Source organism: Ursus arctos, unplaced genomic scaffold (assembly GCF_023065955.2).
Source record: "Ursus arctos isolate Adak ecotype North America unplaced genomic scaffold, UrsArc2.0 scaffold_26, whole genome shotgun sequence".
In the NCBI taxonomy this organism is placed as follows: domain Eukaryota; kingdom Metazoa; phylum Chordata; class Mammalia; order Carnivora; family Ursidae; genus Ursus; species Ursus arctos.
The window spans coordinates 12,019,537-12,040,756 of NW_026622941.1; the positions used below are offsets into that span (position 1 = coordinate 12,019,537).

General features: G+C 39.2%; 1 protein-coding gene across 2 annotated transcripts in view; it reads left to right on the top strand.

Moving 5' to 3' along the window:
* The first annotated feature begins 490 nt into the window (after positions 1-490).
* Positions 491-21,220, top strand: part of BORCS5 (BLOC-1 related complex subunit 5) — a 91,995-nt gene continuing 71,265 nt past the window's right edge. The window contains exons 1-2 of one of the 2 annotated variants that reach the window (XM_026502404.3): positions 491-559; positions 3,440-3,583. In XM_026502404.3, coding sequence (XP_026358189.1) covers position 559; positions 3,440-3,583 — 145 coding nt within the window. In that variant the 5' untranslated portion in view covers positions 491-558. Of the gene's footprint in view, positions 953-3,439; positions 3,584-21,220 lie in introns of both variants that reach the window. The other variant, XM_026502403.2, reaches the window with a different exon arrangement.

The window sequence follows — 21,220 nt, forward strand, 5'->3', positions numbered from 1 at the left end:
ACATGTGAATCGGTATTTTTTTATTTCTTCGTTTTTCTCTCACTTCCAGCTCCTTCCTTCACCATCTATATTTTTTGCATGGTTGTCCACTGCCAAACTCCTAGCTTCTGGAATTGAAACAGAAGATTTGTATGCAGACGTTATGGGTTCTAATCCTCAATCAATCTAGGACCTCTCTCCATCTGTAAACAGGGTTTAAAATTTTGCTCTCTATATAAATACTGAATCACTAGGCTGTGCACCTGAAGCTAATAAAATGTTATACGTCAATTATATCTCAACAAAACAAACAACCTCCCCCTTAATAAAGTTCTAACAATTAAGTGCCAAAATATGGGTAATGCTTAAAGGCGACACATCATTACACTAGGGAAAGCCTTACTCTTTCGGGCGGTCTGGCTTTGAGGCGGTCGGGCCCTTTAAGGCTGCAACCCTAGTCACTCTACCCGCCCTCCCTCGGGCGGGGGCGTAGGGCTCTCCAACCCGGAACTGACGGCCGCGCGCAGCCGGCGCCGCCAATCCGCGTCCCGGAAGGAGCGAGCTTGCGGCGCACGAGCGAGTGAGTGAAAGCGGCGCCGCCCGCCGCCCGCTAGCGCGGATGAAGCCGGGCGTTCTCCACCCCCTCCCTTTAGGGTCCCCCGAAGAAAGTGGGCAAGCTTCGTGCAGCCGCGCTGCGCTTCCTTGCGCGTCTGTTCCCCAAATAAGGGCTCCCGTCCCCCGCCGCCCGCGCACCCGCGTGGGCCGGGTGCGCCGTCTCCCCAGGTCGGCCCTGCAGCGGCGCCCACACTCGGTGTAGCATCCCTGTCCTTGTCCCCGGCCCCTGCCCGGTCGTCCCGCCGCCGGAGCGGTGACCGCCTGGCCCGCCGTTCCTTCGCTGCCACCGCTGCCGGCACCATGGGCAGTGAGCAGAGCTCCGAGGTCGAGAGCCGACCCAACGATCTGAACTCCTCAGGTCGGTGTCCTCTAACTTCCACCCTCCTCCAGCCGGCCCTGTCTGCTTGCTGAGGGGGCTGCTTCCCAGCCTAGTGGGGACTGGGACTGCGGACACGATTGCACAGAGAGCCCTCACCGTGCTCTTTTCTTGAAAAAAGAAAAAAGTCACCGTCTGTCCTAGCCGTCATTCCCCTGATGGGCGTGAGTGCCTGTGACTGCAAGCTAAACCAGCTGTGCGCCCAAGCCTATTATTTATTTTCAAAGCACCTGTTTCTCCCAGCTCCGCCTCCTCTTTACGGGACGACCTAATTAATTTTTGGCGTTAATACTTAGAACTGACACCGTGAGATTTGGCTCACACAGTGGATGGATCATAGACAGGACCTCTAAGAACATGTTCTTTCTTAAAGTGGGTCTTAGAAGTTCCTTTCCAGAAGGGATGTGTGACAGGTGTACAATCGCTCTGAACCCTGGGGTGCAAACATCTCCAGAAACTGCATTTTCCCTTGAAGAAGTGTCTCGACTCCCTTTCTGATATTATAGCAGTTGGCCAGCTCTGGTTGTTTTTCTCTATTCTTCCCCTGTCCGAATTTAAGATTTCTCCTAGCGTTTCAGATAGGAATGGGAGGATTATTGTGCTAGGAATATAGTAAGCACTCAATAAATAGAACAGCTGATGCTTAATTGAGGATCATAAGCTCCTTTTTGGGGGAGAGGGGCCACAAACCACAGGGCAACTGGGACTGCTGTGGATACACTCGAGTTGCTAATCCAAATTGGCTTAAATCTGGAGCCTAAATATAACCTATTACTTTCAGGTGGACAGTCTAATGACTTGATATTTGTATATATTATGAAATTTTAAACCTTGTTTTACAGATGGAAAAAGGGAAGTGCTAGATGGTCTTAGAATCCACAACTGTCTTTAAATACATAGAACTGCTCTCTGCGTGGTAGGATCTGTAATTCAGAAATGTAGAAGCTGACAGATCTAGGGTTATTCCACACTGAAGTGTGTCCTTCAAGACTAGTTCAGACCCTCATATGGGGGCTATATTGGGACAGCTTTTAATGGTGAGCAGCATCTACTAGCTTTGCTACATCCTTCTATTTCCCTGGAAGGCCCAGAATATTTTATCTGTTACAGAAAATACAGTAATAGTTGTTACCCTTTATTTTCTTGCCTCTGTGTCAGTCCAGAAGCATATTTGAGGGGAAGAAGTGTGGCATCTTTTTAATATGCTTGCTCACCTACTGACCAACAGCATGAACTCTAGTACTGTAGCATACTAACCAATAGCAGGTTAGAATTTGCCAATTCCCCTTGTACTAAGTGGTTTACATGCATCTGCATTTAATTCTTACAGCCCCATTTTACAGGTGATAGAGGTTAGCTAGAACCCAGTGAAATCTGTTTTCCGCTGGGTTCTGGGGAAGAAGAAATCACTTAATTTATAGCAGAAAAGATTTCTGGCTTGGGATTTGTGAAATGTTAGGGAAGTTCCAAAAGAGGTTAAGAGGTACTTCTCGAAGAGCAGTAAAAGTAGCAGAGATTTTAAAAGAGTAAATGCCAATCCACAGGAGACTCTAGCCTCCAGGAGGCAGGGCAGTTCCCTGATATCCCAGCGTCAACCTTTGAGACATGACTATGATGAGCTTGCCTTCTAGAGGGTAAACCACTTTAAAGGTTTGTTCTTGTCCTAACCAGGAAGATATTAGAGGAGAGGAGGATATATTGGTCTAGGAAGTTGTTGGTAGTTTGAATCAGTTCCCTACAAATGCTTTACTTACTCTCAAAGGACCTGATATTGAACTGCCTGTCTGGCAGTCCTACAAATTTCTGAATTTGGCCTCAGCCTAGAATGGACCTACTATTTATTTCTGCCCTTCTTGGACTAATGCTTGTAACGGTAAGGGGGGGGGGCTGATGCCTCAGGAATAGACCCATCATAGAGGGTTAAGAACCAGGATTTTTTCCCCCACGAGTAAGATGTATTAAATATACCTGGCTTGCTGTGATAAAGTGGCTAGACAGCTTGCAACCTCAGTTTCACAGGATGGGCCACATATACCGATATCCCATAGACCTCCAATTCCTTTCCTGTTTTTCTAGCACTATTGACTTTGGTGGGTCACAGCCAAATTTTACACCCTCATTTTCTCATTGGCAAAATAAGGACAATGTCAGGAAGATCAAAGAAATAAAAATTTAAAACATAATCTACCTATATTTTTGTGTGCTGAATAATAAGATATTTTTAGTTACAAAAGCAACTTCATACATGTTATAGGTTCCTGTAACGTTTGAGGTTTTCTTAAGTAGAAAATAGAGGTCCCTCATGATTCATCTCCCCTTTTCCAGCCCCCACTGCAGGATAGCTACAGTTAGCATTTTTTCGTATAGAAATACTCTTTTTAATGACTGTACTGACAACAGCTTTGGTAAGGCGGCGGGGGGGGGGGGGGCAACTAACTTGCAGCTCCTGAGAGTGTAACTTATTTGCAGTGACACCTTCTCCAGCAAAGCATAGAGCCAAGATGGACGATATTGTGGTTGTAGCTCCAGGCTCCCAGCCCTCCCGGAATGTCAGCAACGATCCTGATGTCATCAAGTTGCAAGAGATTCCAACCTTCCAGCCGCTTTTGAAAGGTAAGAACTTGGGTTTTTGTCTTATCTGGACCTGCTAGAAAGGTTTGCATAGCTGCGCTACTCTCCCCAGATAGCCACGTGCCTTCCTCATCTCCTTTAGGTCTTTGCTTAAATGGCATCGTCTTGGTGAAGCTTTCCTTGGCTACCCTATATAAAGTGAAACCCTTCTGGCTGTTTTTCTCCGTAGTAGTTAATCACCATTGATCTGCTGCATTGTTTACTTATTTGTTTACTCTCTGTTTCCCTGTTAGAATGTGAGCTCTATGATGGTAGGAACTTTCTGTGTTTTGTTCACTATTGAATCGTAGCACTTGGAATAGAGCCTGGTGTCAAGTAGGGACTGAGTAAATGAATGATGTTGGAGCTGGCCTTTACCTGTTATATTTCTATGAAAAGATTTCACTCTTACTTGTGGTCTGGACTATGGGTTGACTAGTTCAGATCCATAGAGAAAATCTCTATAATCATTGATACACTTATAATTAATCCTGACAACCATTTTGTATGAGAGGAGAGGGTATGTATGAGAGGATTAGTGTATACTGAGGTAGAGTTACCTTTTTTAATTTGTATTATTTAAAGATTTATTTATGTGTTCGAGAGACTGCGAGCGAGTGTGCATGAGCCGCGGTGGGGGGGGGGTTGTTGGGCAGCGGGAGAGGGAGAGAAGCAGACTCCTCGAGGAGTGGAGAGCTGGATGCAGGGCTTAATCCTGAGATCATGACCTGAGCCAAAATCAAGAGTCAGATGCTCAACCAGCTTTGCCACCCAGAGTTACCTTTTAATATGAATTTTATTATTCACCTGATAATTTCATTATGTATTTTAATTTTATATTAATAAATTTATTTTATGTTATTTTCATATCCGTTAAGTAGTGGCAGTGGTTTTCTATTAACTGAACGGGGTTTTTTACTATAAGAATCCCTCTTTCTGTCTCTTTTCCTCCAAAAGATTAGGAAATATAAATGAACATAGGCCCTGGTTTACTTAACCTGGTACTATATAATATAAAATTTCTGAACATTTATATAGCTTTGTTTATTGGAAGGTACCCCCTACACACACACACACACACACATACACACATGCCATCCTCTTAATCCTTACGTTGTTAAGTATGTTTGAATGATTTGTGTCAGATCAGACAGCTGGCAGATAGGTTGAACTTGAACCTTCAGCACTGATGTCAAATACTAGCTACGCTATTCCTCACTATACCTAAAAAACAAAAATAACGAATAGTGCTTTATAGATGAGCCATATATCATCTCATTCTTCCCAGCACTTCATCTGCTTTACAGGTGAGGAAATACAAGCTTTCAATCTTTTCCCACAGGCCTCAGTGTTAGACTTTGGGAACTTCTTTGGTTCTTACGTGAAACAACACGTTACATCCTGTTCCCCATCTTAACAGTTTTCATTATTTTGAGAGATAATGTGATTCTCCAGAGAAGCCAATGTTAATGAAATTTCCATCTCCACATGTCTTTGTACAATCAGATTAAAAGACAATCAGATGTAATTTATCTGTAGAAACTTAGAGGTGGACACTTGTATTCTGTACTCCAGCCCTTCCGGGCATGCACATAGGACTGCCCACAGGCACACAGGTCATGCCTCTGCTTCCTGTTAACTATGTCCTCCCAAAGTCTTCTAGTCCTGGGTGAAGCCTTTATGTGACCAATATTTGTCCTCCACTTTAGGGAAATACTAAAAACAAGCAAAAACAAAACCCAAGAAAACTCCCAGCATTTTGAGATATATTTAACACTCTCCTGGGTTAGTGTTTCTTTTCCAAGCGTTTGAAATATAATTCTTATTTTATGATAATGAATTGACTAGTAGGGGAAGCATCTAGGAGAAGGCTTGGTGTTCAGGGAACCTAACCTCAGATTTAAAATCATCACCGGGAACCCTAACAGTGAATGATGAACACAGTGCAGTTAATGCAATGCAGTTGGACTTGGTTGCATTGATACCTGGATTTAAATTGGGGCGTGGCTACCCACTGGCTGTGTTGCCCTGGCTTTGTTTTTCCCCTCTTTGAACCTTGGTTGTTGAGAACATTGAAAATAGGTGTGAGAGAGAGGAAGGCTGCGGAGGGTCAGGTTGCAGTGAAGCAGTGATGTGGGATTTGGCTAAGAAAGGTGGAGAAATTACTTGCTGAGGTGGCATGAAAAGAGAAATGGCCGCATGTGGCAGGGGCCAGACTGCAAGAAGAAAAAGAAAGCCAGCAAGCGTTTAAGTGAGTGCTCGTGTTTCACTGGTGAAGAAGAAACCTACTGATTAGAAAAGACAGGCAAAGGGGACAGTTGGGTGGAAATAATAAGTATAATTATGATAATAGTAGGAGCTAACCCCTCCCCTCCTTCTTGTACCTCTGCATGATGTTGTTATTCTTCCCATTTTATAGATTAAAACATTGAGGCCCAGAGAGCGTGAATGCATTACCTCAAGTCACATGGCTAGAAGCGATAGCCCATCTCAGGATGGCATCGGGACATTGAGTTTTTAACTGTTTTGTACATGGAATAAGACAGTTTCCAATTCTAGCAAAGCCAATTATAAAGATCACTGGGCTGTAAAAGAAAATAGGGTGATGGGTGTGAGGTTGTTTGGATTTTGAGGTGCAGCATTTGTTGCAGAGCCTCCTGCTTTGACATTGTTCTGCCTGGTAATTTAAAGCCCCGCCGTCTGCCTGCTGGGCTGCTGGAGGGGCCACTCATCACTGTTGCCTTTATACTCTAATCTCTTTTTTCACCCTTTACTGCTTTCAGGATGAGGCTATTTTTCAAAGTAGTAAAAAGGCCACACAGTGAGGGCTGTACCCCCCAGGTTTGATTTCAGAAAGCTTTTTATTCAAGTTAATGACAGTTTATTCTTTCAAAACAATATATTCAAGTATTACACAGAGTTCACTATTGTTCCATAATGTCATGTGATGTAGTGCTAATGCTGGTGGGTGATCTGCAGAGGCAGGGGCTGGGCGAGTTTAGGGGCTATTCGTATGACTGAGGTAATGTTTGCATTTTTAATAAGCAGATTCTTTCCTTGGTCTTAACCCTTTTGGATAAATGTGCCAGAGTATAATTTATGCTCTATATTGGTGCCAAATATCTGTTCCTCTTTTTATTTAAGCCAAAAGCATTTCTATTTTTCATAGCAGTCTCTGAATTAGCAATTTATTTTGAAGTGTGAAGCATTTACTAGAAGATGAAAAGTTAAAAAATTACAAGTAGAAATAAATGGCCACATCAGAACACAAAAGCAAAATGTAGATTTGATGCAAATCAGATTCCCAGGGTTAAACAAGCCCTATAAATCTCTTAAAACTCAACCACTTGTATTTTTTAATGAATCGCATGATTTTTTTGTCAATCTATAGAAATGAAGTATTCGTAAGAGAAATGCAAAATTGAAAAGTTATATAATTTTTCTGTTCACTCCTAATGATGAATATATGCATGCGCGCACACACACACACACACACACACACACACAACATATATGACCTTCTTTACAACGGACCTATCATTTTTGTTACTGACTTTGGATACAACATAAGATTGTCTTGCTGCCTAAGGAAGAAACTGTCCTTCTTACTGGCAGAGAAAGTCAGACATATACAGTGTAGATGCTTAAGTAATGCTAAGCAGTTTTGTTGGGAGTTCTGTGTTTGGTTGGTAAGAACATGATGAATGTGAAGTAGATTTTGACAGTGAAAAAAGAGCCTGGGCCTTTTCTTGGTGGAGCAGAATCTCATGGAACAGCGGTGAAGGCTCTCAAATGACATAAAACATTGAGAATTAGTGCATGAGGCTGGAGCTGGGAAGGAATGAATCCATGGAAAAGGGTAGTGAGGAGAACATGAGGGAGCTACATTTCAAATGACGAGTTTATTCACATCTTTCTCACCCACTCATCTCTTAGCCAGACAAATAAAATAAAGGTAGAGAGTCTTCGCATTCATCAGACACCTGTCTCTGCCAGCTGTCAGACTTTAGCTCTGTTTTGGAAATGGGATGCCAAAGGAGGGGAAGAGAGAATGGATTAGAGCTTGGTCCTCTTTGAATGGCGTAACGGTGACCTCTAGCTAGGGTTGATCCTGAGAGTCTGTTTCCCCCCCCCCAAATACTATATTTGAAAAGTTGATGATGTATTCCTGATTACCTCGTAGGTTATTTGTGTATGTAAAACCTCTTCAGTTAACCTTTTATTTTATTTTATTTTTTTAAGATTTTATTTATTTATTCAACAGAGATAGAGACAGCCAGCGAGAGAGGGAACACAAGCAGGGGGAGTGGGAGAGGAAGAAGCAGGCTCATAGCGGAGGAGCCTGATGTGGGGCTCGATCCCATAACGCCGGGATCACGCCCTGAGCCGAAGGCAGACGCTTAACCGCTGTGCCACCCAGGCGCCCCTTCAGTTAACCTTTTAAACATGACTGTTAACCAGCAAGTGTCAGCCTTACTCAGAAGAGCTGGAAGTACTAGGCGAATGATCCCTTTAAACCAATTGAGAAGACAGAGCCATTTAACAAGAGCAGCCTCACTTTCCCCTCACTTCAGTGCGTCTGCGCGTGCATCCGTTCTTGTTTCTCTCCATCAAATCTCAGAGCAGGTATGTCGATGCCTTTCTCTGAAACTTAATGCCTTTCCATTTCACTTTCTTCTCCATTTGCCAGGACTTTGCTTCTGTACTCTCCTTGTCTTTAGCATCTAGCTTAGTGAGCCTCTTTCCTCTTGTGCCAATATATAGATCTTCCCATCTTTTTTTAAAAAAGATTTTATTTATTGAGAGAGTGCGTGAGTGCGTGAGCGGAAGGAGAGCCAGAGGGAGAGAGATGATCTCAAGCTGACTTGGACTCCATGCTGGAGCCCTGATGCAGAGCTCCCTCTCAGGACCCTGGATCATGACCTGCGCCAAAGTCAAGAGTCAGATGCTCAACCGACTGAGCCAGCCAGGCGCCCCAAAGATCTTCCCATCTTTTTTTTTTTTTTTAAAGATTTTATTTATTTATTTGACAGAGAGAGAGACAGCCAGCGAGAGAGGGAACACAAGCAGGGGGAGTGAGAGAGGAAGAAGCAGGCTCATAGTGGAGGAGCCTGATGTGGGGCTTGATCCCAGAACGCCGGGATCACGCCCTGAGCTGAAGGCAGACACTTAACCGCTGCGCCACCCAGGCGCCCCAAGATCTTCCCATCTTTTAAATGGAAAAGACAAAAATACCTTCTTTTGATTCCATTGCCCCTCCTGCTACCATGCTTTCTCTTCTTATCTCTGCTGCCAGATTCACTGACTTTGTGGCCACTACACGATGTCACCACGTCCTTTCTACTTTTTCCAATCTTGAGGTTCTATGGTCTGGCTCTCACATATATTGTTTTGTTAACATTTGTTTTGGAGGGTTATATTGAAGTGGTCTTTTTTCATGCTCAAAGTTTTTCTCAGTCTACATTCTTCTCTTCTTTTCCATATTTAAGTTTCTGCCCCACTTACTAAACCTATAGCTTTATGATCCACCCCCCACATTGTGTTCTGGTTTTTTGGTCTCACTCACTAGCCTCTGTTCTCTGCACAGCATTGCCTAGTACTCTTTTGAAGAACAGTGGTTCTAAGGGTTTTATTTTGAAATATAGACATGTAGATGATTCTAAGTCCTCATCATCAGCTTTGCTGCCTTTTTTTTAAAGAATTTATTTATTTATTAAAGAGAGCAAGCATGAGTGGGGGAGAAGCAGAAGGAGAGGGTCTGAATCCAGAGGCCAACGTGGGGCTTGATCCTAAGATCGTGACCTGAGCCGAAATCAAGAGTCAGACGCTTAACCAACTGAGCCACCCAGGAGCCCCTTGGCTTCAGCTTCTTGTACATTTCTCCAACTATGGACTGGTCAATACAACCAGGAGTTGTTATTTTAAATTCAGCATGCCCCATCCTCCACCTATGTATGTGTTGGTTCGTTTCATTTATTCAGCAAGCATTTATAGGACCTTATTTTATTAGGTGAATAAGACACATTCATGTACCCTGGAAAAGAATGTGTTGTGCAGTTGTTGGGTGTACTGTGTTACATTAAGGTGTGGTTGATGGTATTTAATTAATGAGTTCTACCACTTAAAGAAAGGTGTTAAAATCTCCTGCTGTGATTGTGTTTGTCTCTGCCTTTTATTCTCCCAGTCTTTTGGAAGTCTGTTATTAGGCATGCACACATTGAAGTTTATTATATTGGTCCTTTTATTATGAAATTGTCCGTCTATCTATGGCATTATCTCCTATCTTGAAGTCTATTTTGTCTTGTGTTAATACAGCCATTGCAGCTTTCTCACACTTATTGTTTGCATAGTATATATCTTTTTCCATTCTTTTATTTATATGTTTATCTGTTTATGTCTTTAAAGTGCATCTCTTGGGATGCCTGGGTGGCTCAGTTGGTTAAGTGTCTGCCTCAGACTCAGGTCATGATCTCAAAGTCCTGGGATCAAGTCCCACATCGGGCTCCTTGCTCAGTGGGGAGCCTGCTTCTTCCTCTGCCTCCTGCTCCCCCTGCTTGTGCACCTAATGTCTCTCTCTCTCTGACAAATAAATACATTTTTAAAAAATAAAGTGCATCTCTTGTAGACAGCATGTAGTTGAGACTTACTTCTGTACCTGCGCATGCAGTCTGTCTTTTAACTGGGGTGTAAATTGATCTAGTTGGATTCAGGTCTACCGTTTGTTCTTTGTTTTCTATTTGTGTGGTCTGCTTTTCGTTCCTCCCCTTCCTGACTCTTTTGAATCAACTGAATTTTTTAGTATTCCATTTTAACGCCTTTGTTAGCTTTTTAAAATATTTTCTTAAAAATTTGTCAGAGAGAGAGCACAAATAGAGGGAGCAGCAGGCAGAGGGAGAAGCAGTCTCCCCACTGAGCAAGGGGCCCGATGCAGGACTCAATCCCGGGACCCTGGGATCATGACCTGAGCCGAAGGTAGACGCTTCACTGACTGAACCACCCAGGTGTCCCCGCTGTTAGCTTTTTTAATTGTATTTCTTTTGCATTATTTTTTTAGTGGTTGCTCTAGGGATTAAAATACACTTTTTTTTTTTTTTAATTATACTTTTGAGGAATCTCTACACCCAATGTGGGGCTTGAACTCACAACCCTGAGATCAAGAGTCACTCCACCAACTGAGCCAGTCAGGCACCCCATCATACACATCTTTAACATCGTAGTTCACATAGAGTTATATTGTACCGCTTCGCATAAAACCTAAGAACCTTTCAATGGTGTGGTTCCATTTACCCCACTTCTCTTTTTTTCTTTTTTTAAGATTTTATTTATTTATTTGACAGAGAGACAGCCAGCAAGAGAGGGAACACAAGCAGGGGAGTGGGAGAGGAAGAAGCAGGCTCCCAGCGGAGGAGCCCGATATGGGGCTCGATCCCAGGACTCTGGGATCACACCCTGAGCCGAAGGCAGACGCTTAGCAACTGCACCACCCAGGCGCCCCCTATTTACCCGACTTCTCTGTGCTATAATTGTGTTAGTGCATCTCCATATGCTAGGAATCCCTTGTGGAGTTTATATGTATTATTTATTTATATATAAATTTATAAGTTATATATTTATACATAAATATCTGTTTATTAGATACAAAACTTATATGTTGTATCATGTTAAATAATTGTATATATTATATTTAGCAATATATATTTATGTTAAACAATCACATATCTTTTAAAGAAATTAAGAGAAGAAAAAACTATATATAGAATGCTATGTACCCCCACGTATTTACCATTTCCGGAATTCTTAGTCCCTTTCTGTAGATTCAGGTTTCTATTTGATGTCATTTATTTTTAGTCCAAAGACCTTCTTGTAGCATTTCTTGCAGTGCAGATCACCTGGAAATAAATTCTTTCTGTTTTTATCTGTGTGAAGATAAATTTTTGCCCAGTTTCATTATCAAGTTTTTGCCCCTTTTTTGGTAAGTTTTTGAGGAAACATTGTGGGACTCTGTGAAATCTCATTTCTCAACACACTTTCTCCTTTGCTGGTTATAATATCCATTGCTGTTTCTTGTTTGAATTAATTACACAGAGACAGATGCCAAATAGTGATTTTTCTACCTTTATCATTCCTTCTACGTTTAGCAGTTTGTGTTCTGCTGTCAGGAAGAACTTTCTCATCTCCCCACTTACTTATTCATATATTTATTTAAGTCCATGTGGAGTGGTAAATTCTTGTTTTATTTGATGAATTATAATCGGTGACAGTCACTACTTATTTTTAATCTCAAAATGCTCCAAATTTAGGGGTGCCTGGCTAGCTCACTTGGTAGAGCGTGCAACTCTTGGTCCTGGGGTTGTGGGTTTGAGCCCCATGTTGGGTGTAGAGATTACTTGAAAAAATCTTAAAAAAAAAATGCTCCATGGGGCACCTGGGTGGCTCAGTCGTTAAGCATCTGCCTTCGGCTCAAGGCGTGATCCCGGGGTCCTGGGATGGAGCCCCGCACTGGGCTCCCTGCTCTGCTGGGAGCCTGCTTCTCCCTCTCCCACTCCCCCTGCTTGTGTTCCCTCTCTCGCTGGCTGTCTCTCTCTCTGTCAAATAAACAAATAAAATCTTAAAAAAAAAAAATCCTCCAAATTTAGCCAGTTGGAACATTGCTGGTGTAGCTTAGCGTCCTTTTGACGTATTCTCATTATTCTTTGAACATGTTTTTATTTTCTGGTGGAAAATAATGTTCCAGATTTTTCTTATTCTTCCTTGGCCCCAGCCCTAGAATTAGGCATTTCACCAAGAGCCCTGGTTCTTTTAGTGGAGAGTGGTATTTAGAAACCACTCTTAGGCCTTCTCAGTGGATTTAGCAAGGAAATATATATATATATATATATGTGTGTGTGTGTGTGTGGATATACATAATATGCACATTTACACTTGTATATTTTTGTATTTATCTGCATATATTGAAAATGCTGAGTTCACATAGATGTGTTCCAGATGTTCTTGGATCTGTAGGTTTATAGTCTTTATCTAATACTTTGGCCATTATTTCTTCCAATTTTTTCTGCCCCCACCCCTGCTTTTTATGGGACTCCATTTTCTATGTTAAACCACTTGATGTTGTCTCACAGGTCACTGATCACTGGTGCACCTTTCAGTTTTTTTTGTTTTTTGTTTTTTCTCCTTTCTGTCTTACTTTGGATAATTTTACTGCTGTATTTCCAGGTTTAGTGGTCTTTTTTTTTCCTGTCATGTTTATACTGTTCTTAATTCTACCAATGAATTTTTAATTACAGATAATTGTATTTTTCAGCTTTAGATATACCTCCCCTCCTTTCAAAAAAGTCTTCATTTTTTTGCGTATCATGCTTATGTTCTCCTCTACTTTTTGGACATAAAGGGTGTGTTTATAATATTATTTTAACTCTTGACTGCTAGTCCATCATTTCTGGATCTGTTTTTTATTGAAGTTTCTCTGTATTACAGGTCATATTTTCCTGCTTCTTTTCATGCCTGGAAATTTTTTTGTTGTATGCCAAGTATTTTATATTTTGTGTTTCTGGGTGCTAGATTTTGCTTTGTTCCTTTAAAGTATATTGGACTTTATTCTGCCATAAACTTACTTGTAATCAGTTTGACTCTTTCTGAACTTGCCTTTACATTTTCGTTAGGGCTAATCCAGAGCAGCCTTTAGTCAAGTTTAACCGAGCTTTGTTACTAAGGCAGTAGCCTTCGGAGTGCTTTGCCTGTTGCCCATGCATTACGAAGTCTCTCCACTCTGGCAGGTGGGAATGCAAACTGCTCTTAGCCCTATGTGAATTTCAGAAATGGGTTGGCCTACTGCTTTCCTGTAGTTCTTTCTCCAGCCTTGGGGAATTTTACCTCATAGAGCTTAGTGTGCAGCCAGAGACTTAGGGTGCCCCGTGCAGTTCCCCAGAATGCTCTTTTATTGAGCTCTCTGCTTTCTCAGATTCTGTTGTGTAAACGCTGATCCCTTAGTGTCTCCGAACTCCACATTCTCTCTCTTCAACGCACTGACTGAGTCCACTGGGCTCTTTATGGATGTCCCGACCTGCTCTGCATCCTGGAGACTGCTTTTCTCTAAGAATCTGGGGAAATGATAGGACTTGCTTGTTTTCCTTCTGGCAGGGATCAAAGCCCTATACTGCCTGTGATATGATATCTGAAAAGAGTGTGTCATATTTTTGGTCTGGTTTCTAGTTGTTTATGGCTGGAAGGCATGGTAGCAATTAATCCTTCACTAGCGGAAGGAGAAATCCTCAAAAAAAAAAAAAGTGCTTTGTAATCTTTATTTTTCTGTCCATTAACAGTTCTGTTTTACTTAATAAGCACCTCATGCCAGCAACTTTTGATTACTATGTTGGTCATTGATTTCTGCAGTATATAATTGACTCTTGAACAGTGTAGGTGTCAGGGGCGTGGACCTCCCCACAGTTGAAAATCTGTGTATAACTTTTGACTCCTCTCCCCCCAAACGTAATAGTGTTCTGGTTTTTTTTCCCTAATAGTGTTCTGTTGACCGAAAGACTTACCAAGAACATAAACTGCCGATTAACACGTATTTTTATGTTATACATGTTATATACTGCATTCTTACAAAAGAGTAAGCTAGAGGGGCGCCTGGGTTGCTCAGTCGGTTAAATGTCTGTCTTCGGCTCAGGTCACGAATCCAGAGTCTTGGGATTGAGCCCCACATTGGGCTCCCTGCTCTTCGGGGAGTCTGCTTCTCTCTCTCCCTCTGCCATGGGTACTCGCTCTCTTTCTCAAATAAATAAATAAAATACTAAAAAAAAGGTAAGCTAGAGAAAAGAATTTTATTAAGAAATTCATAAGAAAGATAAAATATATTTGCAGTTCTGTATTTATTGAAAAAAATCTAAATCTTAAGTAGACCTGCACAGTTCACACCTATGTTGTTCAGGGGTTCAACTCTAATGATAAACACCTGCCTGGTGCTTGGCAGTGTTCCAGATAGTGGAGGTACAGAGAATGTAGGACACAGTTGCCGCCCTTAAGGAGCTTACAGTTTTGTGAGTGATATAGACAGGTAAGTAACTTACAACAATATAGTATGAGTAATAGTGGCCGCATGACCTAAAGATTAGGTATGCATAGAGAAGAGAATCATTAATTTGCCCTGGGAATTTGGGGCAGGCTTCACAAAGGAAGTAACATTTGAGCTGGGCTTTGAGGGATAGAGAAGATAGGGGTCACGGAGTAGATTTATGACTTAAAGGATCTTCCATATAAACCAAAAGTTATAATTAAAAGATACCAAAAGAATTCTTAACCAAAATTATACCTGGGATGTGCTGCTTTGATTTTCTTTTATTACTCTAGATACCCATATGTATGCAGGTTAAATTCTGATTTTAATTTTGAGCTGTATTAGACCTTTATTTCCTAGAATAATTAACTTTTAGTTTGTATACTGTTACTCTTTTTTGTTTCTTTAAACTTTTAATTTGTGTTACGTTATGAATTTAAACAAGATATACATGGTTTACTTTAGCTAGTACCCAAGGACTTATCTTTCTAAGCAATATCATTTCCTGGATAAGCTAGCCGATTATCACCTGGAATATGACAATAAAGATAGATGTATGTATTTCTTTTTAAGGCTCTGGTTTGTCAATAGTTTTTGCTAAGTGACAGCCTAAAGACATTCCAAAGTTGCATAGTATAAAATTCTGTTAGTCATCTCTAATTTTTCTACTTTTCCAAAAATCACATATAAAAATTTTTCTATTTTTAAGCATTAGCACTTGAGACTGAAATGTTTATTTAGGAAAGCCAGGATTTGAGAGGTGTTTCCAGAATTAAAAAAAATTCTATCCCCTACTCCCCAAATTTTAACTCATTATTGGAAAGATTAATTTTTCCATTCTGGGCAAAAGTGAAAGTCACATACTCTTTATAGAACTGTGATGTTTCATGTATTTATTTATTCATTTAACCAAGTTCATTGAGCTGTTGCTGTTTATCATATTTTTAGGCTAGAGATATAAAAGCAAAAAACATTATTCCTTCCTGTGAAGAGCTGACAGTCTAGTGAGGGGAACTATATTCTTTTTTAATATATTTTTTATTATGATATGTTAGTCACCACACAGTACATCATTTTTGATATAGTGAGTACTATATTCTTAATAGATAATTGTGATTCAACATGGTACGTACTTATAAAGCTTAACACTTTAGACAATCTAATGGGTGGAATAATTCTGAGAGGCAGGAATGGTTGACTAGAACAACTTACAATTTATATTTGTACTCTTGATAGTAATCACTTCCAAAACTCTAGTATGCATAAACACGTGGAGAAACTTTTTAAAAAATGCTGATTTTAGGGCCCCAAACTCAGAAAGTCTGAGTATGTTAAACTAGCATTCCAGGTGATTCAATTTGGAAAACACTGAGCTAGATATTTCTGCACTTTATCTTAGCCAAAAGGCTGAAAAGCAATGAGCTAGACGTTTCTGAACTTAAGTACTACTTGAGATCACCGAAGTGTTAGATCATTGAACTAAATGATTTTAGATACTTTTTAAGAGATGTGGTTATCATAAGAGTATTTTGAAATATGTCATTTTGTTTTTACTATTTTTGGATGAACTCCATTGTTAAAACTGATTCACATCTAATGCCTGTACGTTACATTTTGGACTCATTGTGAATTCATTATTTGTAAAAAGAATTTGTTAAAAGTCACTGGGTTTTAGTAATGTTTAAATATTTTTCGGATCAAAATTTAGTTTCACAGAAAGCCAGTGAAATGCAAAGTATTATTTTAAAGAACGACTTTGAATAGATAATCATTTGCCTCATATGAGCTAATGAAAATCATTAACAAAAGATTCTAAACACACTTCTAAGCGTGCTTACCCACATATGAAAATGTCAGTAAGCAAATACAGAATAAATAAAAATGGGGTTTTGAGTTGCAAGATTTTTTGAACAGGCATATTACAATCAGGGGTTGGTTTGTTCTTCATTTAGTCTTTTTAACGGAGGACTTTTCTCTAACTTACAGTTCTTTAAAATAGTAGTGCTTTTTATTTCAGTAAATCTTATATCAATATTAATGTTTACCAGCCTCAAGGGAAGGGAAAAAAAGAAATCCCGTTGAGAGGAGTAAACAGTTACATAGACCAAAGAGACGTTAAAACATACTTTAATACTAATAAATATCATAGTTCATTTTACTATTTTGCCATATTTTTTTTTTCATAAGATGGCCTCTCTTTAATGCAGTGGAACTTCTGGCAGTGCTGTCTTTAACAACACTTTGGCCACTAGATGTCACTAGACTGTAACAAGTAGTAAGTTGCTTGAAACTGCTACAACCTGTGGCAATATTCACAAAGGCCTCTGGTTAATTAAGTTTACTCTGTAGCATCTGAATTTCTCATAAAACCGGATCACAGCTTGCTTCAAGCAAAAGCCAGTTGGAAAATATGTCAAATTTTGTGACACATGAGTAATCTATAATTAGATATTTTAGTGTTTATCAAGACAGCAAAGGAAATAAAATATTGCTACAGGAAACCTTTAGTGACCTTAATTTTTTGGAGAGAAAACTCTAGTTTTAGTGTATCACTGTACTCAAAGAACTATTTATTACACCAAAAATTTCTCAAGCGTTGGATTATGTTCGAATCATCTCTAATTTCTCAGGACCTAGCACACAAGGCTTGGCACTTGATAGTATTCAGTAAATGTTATTAAGCATTAAGGTAGTCTGTAGTACATGTCACAAGGGAGAGGAAGCCAAGGGTCCTCTATCTTAAAAAGTCTCGTTTGGGAGATGAGAATCTACAAAAAACATGTACCCACAGCTCAGGATAATGTGTATGAGCCAAATGAGCAGTACAGGCATTAAATTCTGTGAGATTTCAGAGGATAAGTAGCTCTTGGGGCAATGATTAGAGGTGTCCTCATGAAAGTGATTTGGAGGTGAAAGGGAGGGCCCATACAAGTGAAGAAGTAATGAGCCAAGGTTTAAAGGTGGGAGAATGTGGGCGGTAAAGATTCAGAAAGGTCCTAAGTTTAAGGGCTCTGAACTTAAGGCTTATACTTAGACTTAATATTTTTTTAGGGGGCAGGGGACATTAAAGGATATTGGGATGAGTGAAAATAATATGTTTTATAATGCTTTGTAATTTACAGAGCACTAACACTTGAAGGGTGAATTAAAGAAGGTTACTCTTTAAGTTTAGTATGCTTCTGCCTTAAGTTTTTAAAAAAATACTTCTGTTTAAAAGAGAATACGGGTAGAGGGCTTAACATAGTGCCTGGCATGTAGAAAACCTTCAATAAATGATTCTTGAGGATATCAAATTATTAAATCAGTAAAAAATATATGGACATTCTACAAAACAGCTGACCACTGTTTTTCACAAGAGTCAAAATCATGGAAGATAAGGAATGACTGAAGAATTGTCATAGATTGGAGGAAATTAAGGAGACATATAGTGTGGGGTCCTGAATTGGTTCTTAGACTAGAAAAGGACATTAGTGGAAAAAATGGTAACTTACGATAAGGTGTATAGTTTAGTTGATTGTATTGTACCAGTGTCAATTTCCTGGTTTTGATAATTGTGCTATGGTTAGTTAATATTAGGGAAAGCTGGTGAACAGCATATAAGGATCCTATATTTTATGCAACTTTTCTTAAAGTTAAATTATTTTGAAAATACAAAGTTTAGGACATCTGGCTGGCTCAGTCAGTAGAACATGTGACTCTTGATCTCAGGGTTGTGAGTTCAAGCCCTGTGTTGGGTATACCGATTACTTAAAATCTTTTTTAAGAAATAAAAAGTTTAAAAATATAATGTCGTCTTAGAAAAGATTGCAATTCCATATTTGGGATAAGTTTTCTACTAAGAGGTTCAGATGTTAGAAGAAAAGTTTTAGAATCTCCTACCCTGTATAATTTTTAGGATAGACATTTGCCAGAACAGCTTAAGACAACAATGAGTTCCCTTGAAAACAGGGAAGTAGAACTTCTGAGGACCCTGGATTTTAACACCTCTCTCTATATTTTAGCTAATAGATAAATTTCCCCAATCCTGGCCTCCCCCCCAAAAATTGAAGTATAATGGACACACAATTACATTTTTTTTTAATTTTTTAAAATTGAAGCATAGTTGATATAGAGTGTTACATTCCAATGTCCTGGCCTTTAAGGCCACTTAAACTTCAGCTCTTCAAACTGTTATTTAATACCCCACCCCCTTTTTCAGGATGTTCACGGAAATCCAATGAGGCTTCCCAGGGCTTTACCACCAACCCATACCCTATATTTTAATAAAAAACACTTTATTACATTTCAGCTTATGGGCTTTCCTTATATACTTCATCATCTCTACGTAGATTACCCTGTGGGCCAAGGAGAACAATGGAGGAACACCTCATGTTTGTAGAGGTGTTGAGTATAATTAGGTTCTAAAATCAGTGCATGAATTTTATACAGTTGATCCTTGAACAACATCGGTTAGAACTGTGTGGGTCCACTTATATGCAGATTTTGTTTTTCGGTAAATACAGTACTGTAAATGTATTTTCTTTTCCTTATGATTTTCTAAATAACATTTTCTTTTCCTAGTTTACTTTCTTGTAAGAATACAATATATAACACATAACATAGAAAATATGTGTTGATTGCTTATGTTATTGGTCAACAGTAGGCTACTAGTAGTTAAGTTTTTGGGAAGTCAAAAGTTATGTGTGTTTTTTACTGTGGTGGGTGGCTGGGGGGGGTTGACGTTTCTAACCCTTGATTTGTTCAAGAGTCTACTGTATATACATATAATATTGAAAAAAAAATTTTTTTTAAAGATTTTATTTATTTATTTGACAGAGAGAGACAGCCAGCGAAAGAGGGAACACAAGCAGGGGGAGTGGGAGAGGAAGAAGCAGGCTCCTAGCAGCCTGATGTGGGGCTCGATCCCAGAACGCCAGGATCATGCCCTGAGCTGAAGGCAGACGCTTAACCGCTGTGCCACCCAGGCGCCCCTGAAAAAATTTTTAATCCTCAGTAAAGCATACTTTTAAAATATATATACTCCTGTACTCTAAATGTTTAGGTTAAAAGAAAAGTCTGCATGCACACATCTGGACATTCAGACCTTTTTGACCTATCACAAACTGAGATTTGTTTGTAATTTTTGTTTTGTTTTTCTTGAGATACCTTTGTTATGAGGGTAATACTGGATTTATAAAATCAGTTGGGAAGAATTTCTTCCTCTCTTTAAGACTTTTGTATTATTTTTTATTTAAATATTTGATATAATTCACAGTGAAGCCATTGGCATGGAGATTTTCTTTACTTGGTGTAGGTCTTGTCTATACACATTTTCCATTTCTTGAGTCAGTTTTGGTAATTTTTGTCTTTCTAGGAATTTATTTTATATAAGTTATCTAATTGTCAGTGTGATGTTTTTCATAATATTCCCTTTTAATCTTGTACGTTTGTGTGAGGTCAATAGTGATGTCCCTTTTTCATTCCTGCTGGAATTGGAAATTGAGCGTTCGAATCAAATTGATCATTTGAGTCTCTCTCCTTTTTTCTGAATCAATCTGGCTACAGATTTGTCGGGTTTGTTGATCTATTTAGTGAACCAACTTTTGGCATCATTGATTTTCTCTTTTTTTCTGTTTTCTATTTCACTGTTTTCTGCTCTAATTTTTATTATTTTCCTTTCTTTTGCTCGGTTTGTTAATTTACACTTCTATTTCTGGTTTCTTGAGGTATAAGTTTAGTTTATTTACTTCACATCTTTTTTTTCTGAAATAGGCATTTGAAAGCAATAAATTTTCTTCTAAGCACTGCTTTAGATGTATCTCATAAATTTTGATACGCATTTTTATTTTTATTCAGTTCAAAACACCTTTTAGTTTCCATTCTGATTTCTTCTTTGACCATCTGGGTGATTTAGAATTATGTTGTTTAAGTTAAGAATATTTTGGGATTTCCCAGATATCTGTCTGTTGTTGATTTATAATTTAATTCCATTGTCATGAGAGAATATACTTTGTATCTTTAAATCCTATAGAGACTTGATTTATGGCTTGGTGTATGGTCTATCCTGGAAAATGTTCTATGTGCACTTCTTAAAAAATTAATAGATTTTATTTTTTAGAGCATTTTTAGGTTTGTAGAAAAATATAATGGGAAGTACAAGAGTTCCCATATACTCCTTTATCAACTCTCCATCCAATTTCCCCTATTATTAATATTCTTATATTAGTGTGGTACATTTATTACAATTGATGGATCAAATTTGACACATTATTGTTAACTAAGGTCCATAGTTTACGTTAGGGTTTACTCTTTGTGTTGTACATTCTGTGGGTTTTGACAAATTTTTGAATCCACCGTTCATTTGTTATCATACAGAATATCATATCATTCAATGTATCATACATTGCCTTAAAAATCCCCTGTGCTTCACCTGGTCATTCCTCTCTCCCTAGTTCCTGAACCCTTGACAACCATGATATTTTTACTGTGTTGATAGTTTCTTCCTTTCAGAATGTTATGTAGTTGGAATCCTACAGTATGTAGCCTGTTTAGATTGACTTCTTTCATTTAAAATATATATTTAAGGTTTCGCCATATCTTTTTGT